The sequence below is a fragment of the Mytilus edulis genome, unplaced genomic scaffold (genome assembly GCF_963676685.1).
Source record: "Mytilus edulis unplaced genomic scaffold, xbMytEdul2.2 SCAFFOLD_1288, whole genome shotgun sequence".
In the NCBI taxonomy this organism is placed as follows: domain Eukaryota; kingdom Metazoa; phylum Mollusca; class Bivalvia; order Mytilida; family Mytilidae; genus Mytilus; species Mytilus edulis.
The window spans coordinates 13,492-24,302 of record NW_027268488.1 but is presented as its reverse complement, the minus strand read 5'-3'; the positions used below and the strand labels follow the sequence as shown (position 1 = coordinate 24,302).

Here is a 10,811-nt window from a genome sequence, read left to right as displayed (position 1 = left end):
CGTCATACTAAACTCCGAATTATACACAAGAAACTGTATCTTTTAATTACTTGACAGCTTCATATATATTTTGAACTTACATGTAGCCACACATTACATAATAGTAATGAATATATAAGTGGCTCCCATGTTTTTGTCTTTCCTAAACTGAAAGTCTTGAAGGCAACACATATCAGATTATAAAAAAGTCTTCTTGTATGATACAAAAAAAAACATGTTATAAGTTTCTTATCTTTTTAGGGAAATGGTCAGGCCATCCTAACAGAAAAGAAATTCAAGAAATAAGAGATGAAACACCATGTTAGTATTTTTACATTTGATAGTACTAATAGAGGATTATCAATTTTTATGCCCCAATGATCATTATGTTTTTCAGCCTGTAAGTCTGTTCATCCGTTTGTTCATTCATTAATCCAATTAATTATTAAAAAAAATTTAAAGAAATAAAAAAAATAACAAGATAAACAACCACTGAAATTTTACCAATTTTACAATTATTCATTTAATACATAACTGTTGTGATGCCCTTATCATGCTTATTAAAGTCATTATATTGTTTTTTTTTATATATAATTATAGATTATTGCTGATCATCTCGACGAGATTGATTTTCTCGCTTGAGGCCGTTAGGCGAAACTGAGAAAAGCAATCAAGTTGAGATGACCAATGATAATCTGTTTATCACTATTTTACCTATGACGACGTTGTCAACTTCATATCAATTTCATTAGCAACGTCACATGTCTCCTTAGTTTCAAGCAATAATTTTCCATCTCAAGCCAGAAGCATGATTTGAAAAATAATCACAAATAAAGATCAAAGGAAAAAAGCACAAAATAGCAATAACAAGGGAAATTAAAGATTTGTTGTCATGTATAACCACTAATCTATGGCATCATTTAATAGTATTTCTGAAATTCCATTATTAGGACTGGAATGGGTTCACAAAATAGAAAATAGTGGGCAAAAAATAAAGAAAATTAGGGAAATGAATGGAGGATGTCCCTGCTTGCATATAACTTTAAAAAGGGACATAATTAGAGAAATAAAAGTTCCGCCACCCAAATTCAAACTTGATCTGTGTTTAATGGTTATAAGCTTCATAACATTTGGTGTTCTGTGATGATGATGATGATGATGATGATGATGATGTACAATGTAGGCAAACTAAAGTTACAGAATGGAAACTAATTTTGAGATGTACAAACTACAAAGAGACATGGGTAGCAATTAATGACCCCTCCATCTACTTAGGGGCATAGGCATTAAGAGTTGAAAGTAATATGGTGCTAAACATAAAGTAGATAGTAATTACCCTACTAAAATAAAACAAAATAAAGAAAATTTCTTAAAATATCAAAGAATACAGAAATGAAGGAACTCTAATAAAGAATACAGAAATGAAGGAACTCTCACTAAGACCCTCCATTATCCTGTTATACATGTAGTATACATATATGCTGCATCAGATAGAAAATGACCATATGCAAATTAATATCAATACATTTGTTCACATCATATTTTCGGTTAAAAAAATATCCTTGCAAAGTCTGTAACTACATAAATGTATATGTAAATTGAGTTGATATAACAACCCTACAAAAAAGACCAAAATTCATCTTTTATTTAGTATTTGAATATTCCAGAATCAATCAAACACTTATACATGTACATGTATACTCCCACTTGCATAAAAGAGGTGGATTTAGGGGGGTTGCTTATATAGGGAATCACTGAAGCGTGACTAAAGTGGGGACCCCTCTTAGGCAGTCAGTTGGCCCGCACTTATGAAAATTTCTAGATCCGCCACTGCATAAGGTCAATTTCTATTGGATGAAGCTCATATTTTGTCAAATACATTTAGAATTGAAGTGGTGTTTATATCTCATCTTGTTTTATAGTTACTGATGCTGAAGTGAAATCATTGCTTAACAGATATGACGAGGTGGACATCTCAGAAAACAACTCAAAAGGACTCAGCTACGATGACGTTCTATATATGCCAGAATTTATAGGAAGTGTGTTTGCCCCACTTGTTATAGCAGCTAATGTGGATACCAAAACAAAACGTATTTATGCCAGACAGTTTATAAAAATATGTTCCACATTAAGTACACAGATCAAAGCTGAAGAGAAAAAGAAATGTAAGTAGTTTGTTTTCATCCTGATGTTGTGGAGCCACAAATTAAATCTGATATAATATATAACCTTGAAATCAAACGACAAAATGTATATATTTAAAAATCAAGCTTTCACATTACTAAGTTTTCTAGGTGGACAAATACTATATAAATTCCAACTACTACAATATGTTACTATACTTGTATGAGTTGGACCCTCCTCTTTATTCTGGGTTCGGACCCCCTTTAGAAAATGGCTGGATCCGGCCCTGATATAGGAATATTCATTTTGGTTTGAAAAGCATAATTCTAGGATGTGGTGAGTCAATTTAAGGCAAAAATTCAATCCAAACGCACATGTGGAAAGAAATGCTTTTTGTCATGTTCTTCATCCAAACAACATTTTAGATAAAAAGAAAATTAGCATTGTTTGAATAATATTATCATTTTTAAACTGAACATACATTTATTTCAAAATCTTGAAGTATATATATAGACTCTGAGATAAATGGTATGATAGAAATTGTTGTTTAAAATCTTAAAATTAATGTAAGTTTTGTCTGAGATAAAGATTTCATTTCAAAATTGAAAGTCCTGAAAATATTTGCCACTGAACATTTAAAACACAACAATCAACCAATTAAGAATACAGAATATGTATCTGGTCTATTGAAGCCAATTAAGAATACAGAATATGTATCTGTTCTATTGAAGCCTTTTCAATTTATATGCATATTTTTTATCCATTCATTTCACTTTATAATAGTAAAATTAGTAAATCAGCTTTATTTTTAGGAAAAAAATAGGCATTTCTTAATCAACTATATGGGTTGAGGTTTATTTCGAGAATCTACTTGAAAAAATAGGGCATGATTGTTTGAAATATTTGTCATGGTGGGACATTTAGGATAAAGTAACAGATGTCTGTCCAGAGGCAGATCCAGAGGAGGTTCTGGGAGTTGGAACCCCTTTTTTTTTGGGGATGATCAATGCATTTGAATGGGGACATAAAGTTGGAACCCCCCTTTCTCCTTGGTAGGGAACCTTCTTTTTATACGACCGCAAAAATTTTAATTTTTTGGTCGTATATTGCTGTCACGTTGGCGTCGTCGTCTGCGTCGTCGTCCGAATACTTTTAGTTTTCGCACTCTAACTTTAGTAAAAGTGAATAGAAATCAATGAAATTTTAACACAAGGTTTATGACCACAAAAGGAAGGTTGGGATTGATTTTGGGAGTTTTGGTCCCATTATTTTAGGAATAAGGGGCCAAAAAGGGCCCAAATAAGCATTTTCTTGTTTTCCCACTATAACTTTAGTTTAAGTGAATAGAAATCTATGAAATTTTGACACAAGGTTTATGACCACAAAAGGACAGTTGGGATTGATTTTGGGAGGTTTGGTTCAAACAGTTTAGGAATTAAGGGCCAAAAAAGGGCCCAAATAAGCATTATTCTTGGTTTAGAACAATAACTTTAGTATAAGTAAATAGAAATCAATGAAATTTCAACACAAGGTTTATGACCACAAATGGAAGGTTGGGATTGATTTTTGGAGTTGAGGTCACAACAGTTTAGGAATTAGGGGCCAAAAAGGGACCCAAATAAGCATTATTTTTGGTTTTTGCACCATAACTTTAGTATAAGTAAATAGAAATCTATGAAATTTAAACACAAGGTTTATGACCATAAAAGGAAGGTTGGGTTTGATTTTGGGATTTTTGGTCCCAACAGTTTAGGAATAAGGGGCCCAAAGGGGTCCAAAATTGAACTTTGTGTGATTTCATCAAAAATTGAATAATTGGGGTTCTTTGATATGCCGAATCTAACTATTTATGTAGAATCTTAATTTTTGGTCCCGTTTTCAAATTGGGTCTACATTAAGGTCCAAAGGGTCCAAAATTAAACTTAGTTTGATTTTAACAAAAATTGAATCCTTGGGGTTCTTTGATATGCTGAATTTAAAAATGTACTTAGATTTTTAATTATTGGCCTAGTTTTCAAGTTGGTCCAAATGGGGGTCCAAAATTAAACTTTGTTTGATTTCATCAAAAATTGAATGAATGGGTTCTTTGATATGCCAAATCTAACTGTGTATGTAGATTCCTAATTTTTGGTCCAGTTTTCAAATTGGTCTACATTAAGGTCCAAAGGGTCCAAAATTAAACTAAGTTTGATTTTAACAAAAATTAAATTCTTGGGCTTATTTGATATGCTTTATCTAAACATGTACTTTGATTTTTGATTATGGGCCCAGTTTTCAAGTTGGTCCAAATCAGGATTCCATATCAAGTATTGTGCAATAGCAAACAATTTTCAATTGCACAGTATTGCACAATAGCAAGAAATATCTAATTGCACAATATTGTGCAATAGCAATTAATTTTCAATTGGAGTTATCTTTCTTTGTATAGAATAGTAGTTGATAATATATGTTGGAAATTTGCCAGACATGACTATGATGTCATTTTCTATTTTTATTTGCCAATAACTTTATGTAAATAACTTCATTGGAAATTTGCCAACATAAAATGTTGCTGATGAAGCTTTTTTCCCTTATCTTATCTAAAATGTTTTTAGATAATGTATGTTGGACATTTGCCAGACATGACTATGATGTCATTTTCTATTTTTATTTGCCAATAACTTTATGTAAATAACTTCATTGGAAATTTGCCAATATAAAAATGTTTCTGATGAAGTTTTTTTTATTGTTTTATACAATAAACAATTTATATTCACTTTTACTACCAACCAATCTTTACCATTCAGTGATAACAAGCACTTTATTTTACATTTTAATATTTTATGATGTATTTAAAAGAGTAGTTATTGTTGCAAACTCCATTAGAAATTTGAATTGATATCAGTTTTGGAAAAAGGAAACGGGGATGTGAAAAAAAAGGGGGGGGGGTTAAATTTTTCTCATTTCAGATTTCATAAATAAGAAGAAAATTTCTTCAAACATTTTTTGAGAGGATTAATATTCAACAGCATATTGAATTGCTCAAAGGCAAAAAAAATAATTTTAAGTTCATTAGACCACATTCATTCTGTATCAGAAACCTATGCTGTGTCAATTATTTAATTTTAGATTTAAATAAGTTTGAAGAAGAAATCTTTAATTGATTTGTAAAATCTTGACATTTGTTTTGTGTAAAAAAAAACATGTAATGTCAAAAATTTGATCACAATCCAAATTCAGAGCTGTATCACGCTTGAATGTTTTGTCCATACTTGCCCCAACTGTTCAGGGTTCGACCTCTGCGGTCGTATAAAGCTGCGCCCTGCGGAGCACCTGGTTAAAAATGGCTGGATCCACCCCAATTTGTTATCTGCCATCCCCTTTTCATTTTTTCCAAGAATGATACAATTGTTTGTTTGACTGACAATTCTGAATCAATTTAATACAAAAGTCATTATATTTCCAGATTTGTTTGAGTTATTGAACATCTATGGAACAGGACTGTTGACACATGATGAGATATATAGAATGTATAAACTACTATTTTCTCACACCATATCTGATGATCATATCCTAGCAATGACGTTTAAAGCTCTCAACCATCCAACACTACAAAACAAAGGACAACTTACTAAGCAAGAATTTTTCAAGGTAACTATGTTTCTGAGAAATATACAAAACCTTTTTAAAGCATTCAATGCTGCTGATGAAAAAAAGGAATCACAGAGTTTAAAAGGAGCACAAAAGCCATGATAGCAAGATATTTGTCACTTGTCCTTATATTTAGCTTTTGATTTGAAAAACATATTTTTCTCTCAAATATACATCCCTGGATCTTTTTATCCAGTGCTTGATCAGGTTTAAATTGAACTTGTTTGGTTTCTTTTATGTTGAAATATTGAGTTATCCCTCTTTGATCGGATTACATACATAGTATGTATATGATATATCTGAATGAAAAAAGAATGATTTTGGTTTTATTTACTAAGTATAAAAAGTATTAAGTATATTGCTTTTATTTTCTAGCCTGGGATCATAGCTCATTGCTCGATTGTAGACAAAGTATTAGATTGGGTCAGGATGCCAGGCTATTGTTTTCACACTGCATTTTATAATTGTTTTAATTCCTTGGCAGGTTGGACCCAATTACCCAATACATGTGACAAATTTGAGATATGATACTTTAATTGGATATCAAGTACCAATAAAAATTGTGGATAACAGTGATAACATTAAAAACTTCATTTTTCCAAGAAAAGATATCAAATTTATAAAACACCTTTTCTGGATAACCAATTATTATAATTTTCTAAGGAATGAACCTATAAAAGTTAGTAGCTGCTGACCTCAACAATATAAAAAATTGAAAATGTTGTGTGATTGCCAATTAGACAACTATCTACCAGAGATCTTAATACTTAAGCTAGGCACATACTTAATGTGAAAGGGTTAAACATTTTACTGAGCTGCAGGAATATCACCTGTAAAGGGTTTAGATAGAAAAAGCACATTTAAATATATCATTAGATAATAAAAATGTCTATTGTGTTTTTTAGATGATTCCTGACCATGAAATAATGAACAGAATGACAATTAACTTCAGGTTATAAGGAAAATGTGGCTGCATTACCAGAGAATGATTGTATCATAAATGAATGGGTTTTTACAGACATTCAACAGTATCAAAAGATGTGCATGTGATGGAAGTGTAGATACCCATCAATTTCAATTACATCATAGAAAGAATATTTTGTGTGACCTGATAAAAACTATGAGGACATGTCAAATTGTCATTTAGAAAGATTGTTGTAAACATAAAACAAATGACGTGTAATGTATTGAAAATTATATATAAATGTGTGTAATACTAATAGTTTATCAATATACCCAATTGGTCTTCAGGACATCATTCATCTATCAGTTAAATCTATGTTCAAAATGGGGAGGGGTGCTGTGTAGGATGTTTAAATAATGCATTCTCGTCCAGTAAAATCATATGTTAAAACTTAAATTTGTGCTTGTAAAAGAAACACTGTAACCACTTTTTGCTTTACTTTAGTTGGTATTCTCCTAGGTAAATCCCTACTATTCAAAATGTCTTCTTTTTTTGTAGCAATCTATATTTCCTGTCCTTCATCCTGGTCCACTTACTTTGCAGAGTCTGCCTTTTATTTGTATTTGATCTCTCCTTGGGTGTGTGTAAATTTTTTGCCTCCAGACTTAATGCAACAAACATTGCAATTCATCTGATAACTCTACCGGGATCCCCTCTGTATAGTTTTTTTGTGTTTTGTTAAATTATTTTATGGTTCTTTTCAGGTTGCCTCTTGTGGATCCATCAGTTAGGACTATTATTCTATGTAATCTAGTCAAAGTTAAACTACATTTCGACTTGGCCTACATCAATTATTTGTTGTTGATGAATTTGCCTACCATAGTATATCCTTCACTGTATCCCCCCATACAGAAATTGATGAAAAGAATCGGTAATCAAGAAGTTCAACTTATATTCTTGAATTGAAAATTCATTTGCAAGAGGAATGATAAATAGAATAGACAATAAATAGTTTACATAAAAACTTAAAATTAAAAACTATTATAAAACCAGCGCTGAAGTTACATGGTATTTTATGTTAGTTTTAGTGGTCGAATCAGAAATATGCAAGAACTATAACACAGTTGTACATCAATATGCAGCTGATTATGTTTTTGTATGTTTATTTTTATGTAGATATATAATATATACATAGTTTTCTCTGGTTTATGTTATGCTGATTGCATACGGATTGCCAGTAAAGTAAATGAAAAGTAAAAATAAAATATCAGGAAATGTAGACTATTTGTCAACAGCTGGTCAATATAACACAAAAATGAGGTGTTTTTCAATATTGAATGCCTATGAATCTTTTCTGTGTGCAATAGTGAATACCATATGGGATCCTTTCCATTAGCATGATTAGATACAAGTAAAGAAAAGTACCATTTATTAATTTTATCAGTAAAAAAAGTTTGATATCAATAGCAATGATATAAACTTGTATGATACCCTTATCTTGTATTCATTTCATGTCATACAAGTGAGAAGTTTAGCTAGCTATAAAACCAGGTTCAATCCACCATTTCCTACATAAAAAAATGCCAAGTCAGGAATATTACAGTTGTTATCCTTTTGTTTATGGTGTTTGAGCTTTTGATTTTGAGGGACTTTCCGTTTTGAATTTTCATCGGAAATCAGTATTTTTGTGATTTTACTTTTCATAGACTGTTTAGGAATGTTTTGCATGCATTACATTTCAAAACGCAAGTTTTCACCAAATGTTATACTTTTCTTCATTTATTTCATATTTTCACACACAGTGTGTATTAGTTTATAATATGTATCGTTGAGTATATACAGATCTATTGGATGACTCGATCAGCACATTGTTTTTAACTTTTGTTGCTGATATACATTGAAAAGAAAGAACAACTTTTTTATATAACCGCACACTATTTTGCGGTCGTATATGATATCACGTTGTCGTCGTCGTCGTCGTCCGAATATGAGGCACCGTTTTACTATTTATTTCTTATTTTCTGATATCGAAAAATGATTTTCTGATATCAAAAGTTCTTTTTTTATATCAGGAAACCGATTTTTTGATATCAGGAAATAAAGCATATTTTTTTATATCCAAAATTCGAATTCCTGATATCAAAAAATCCTTTTCTAATATCAGAAAATAAGAAATAAATGAATAAATGAAGGCTCCCTGTGTATCAATAAAAGCATTCAAGCTCACGATACGATGGCTGGATGCTTTATTCAGGTTCAACTGACGTAATACACAATCTGTTCGCCTAATATATCTAATACAATGCATGTACCTTCCTAAATTGAACATACAGTTTAGGAATTAAGGGCCAAAAAGGGGCCCAAATAAGCAATTTTCTAGTTTCCAGACATTAACTTGTGGAATGGTTTATGGATCTCTTTTTCAAATTAGATCACAAGTTTCCATACCACAAAGGGATGGTTAGAATTGGCTTTGGGTGGTAATGGCTTAAACCGTGTAGGAATTAGAGGGAAAACAAGAGTGTCCTCGTTAATGTACATAATTTAAGTACAAAACATGATTTAAAAGCAGTGTAAGGGAGGTAATTAAAACACAACATTGACAAATGACCATTACATCCCATACACTGCTTTTAAAATATGTATTAAGTAATGTTGTATAGTCAATTTATTTTTAGAAGTTACTATTTTAAAAATGCTGATAAAGGCAATTTATCCATGATTATGTCTGACATTTTATATTTTAAGTAGCAGTCCATGTAAGAACCTGACAAATTAACTAAAATGTGATATACCTTATCTTATCAAATGACCCAAAACTGCATTAAATACTTCAAAAAGGTCAAAATAATGCATCATTCACAATTTTTATATTCATCATTCAAACTGCTGCTTTTTACTAGAGGTTTCATTTTCAGGATTTTTGCCTATTTGTCCTATGTAAAATTACACATATTTTTCATTAATTTTTTCTTAAGGCTAGAAAAAATATATGATAAGTTATATATAGATAGAAAGACAATTGTTATATCTATCAAATAAAACCAAAAAAATCTTGGGATTTTTTGAATTGATAATAAAAAACCGTTTGAAAAAAAATTTAAAATTGCCATGTTATTATCTCCCCTGACGGAAATCTTCAGCAAAAGAAAATAGGTATACTACATTGGAGGGAAATGTAAACAATGGCAGACGCTCCATGGACAGAAAGAAACTGCAGCATTTCAATTTTTTCTAACAGTAGATGTGGTTTTTCCAACTATTTTCCATCAGAACATAATCTTATTACAATAAGCAGCTGCAACATTAATATTAACAGCCATTTACAATCACTACAACTCTCAAAAACCTGCATTCCATCAGAAGGCCATTTAATTTTTTTCCGTCTTGGTATTTTCACTTTGTTTTGTGATTATACAATATGTCAACACCATCGGGCCACACTTGGAATAAGATGGAGAAGGAGTGTTGCATGCAGTCATCCCAACCATAAAGGGAAAACCAAGCCAGACAGAGGTGTCACCCCAATTGTCAGCCGACATCTGTTGATCTCAACAGGACAACTTGTGCCAGTTGGTTCAGGTAAGAACTTTATATACAATATAACTCCCTGTTGTACCTGTTCAAACTTTTTCTATAATTATTATATAATCAATTTGTTCACATTTTTATAATCAATCAAGAAAAAATAAAAGAAAAAGTAGAATTTGCTTTTTTTCACTTCTGGGAAAATTCATGTAAAAAATCATACTGGGGATTTTGATAATAAAAAGATATTCAGATGGTGTTTCTCAGGTTTAAAGATGTTCAATGTAGAATTATGTTTGTTATTATTGAAATTTTTCAGAAATTTGCACCCCCTATTTATAACAAAAATATTGCCATTTCGAAAGATTATACTACATGTAAATTGAATATGCCTTTTTAATGGTGGGTGGGTCAGTTACATGTATCATCCTTAATGTCAGCCTAAAGCTACGATTACCTCTTGATGTTGATAGGGGTAATAAGTGGTTGAACCATAATTTTTATAAGGGGGTCCAAATGACTACAAAAGAGGGGGGCCCGGCTCCAGTCATGTTTCAATGCTTCCCAATATAATCAACCAAATTTTTCCACAAATGCCCCCTACCTCTGGGATTTTAACATATATTGAAAAGACCTACACACATTA

General features: G+C 31.2%; 1 protein-coding gene across 1 annotated transcript; it reads left to right on the top strand.

The window, feature by feature from the left end:
- Positions 1 to 240: 240 nt before the first annotated feature.
- LOC139507585 (calcineurin subunit B type 2-like) lies at positions 241 to 6,953 on the top strand (the record flags this gene model as incomplete). Its single annotated transcript, XM_071295806.1, is given in 4 exon segments — positions 241 to 300; positions 1,902 to 2,144; positions 5,549 to 5,733; positions 6,639 to 6,953. Coding segments are annotated over 3 exon segments (384 nt in total). The 3' UTR covers positions 6,693 to 6,953.
- Between the last annotated feature and the right edge of the window lie 3,858 nt (positions 6,954 to 10,811).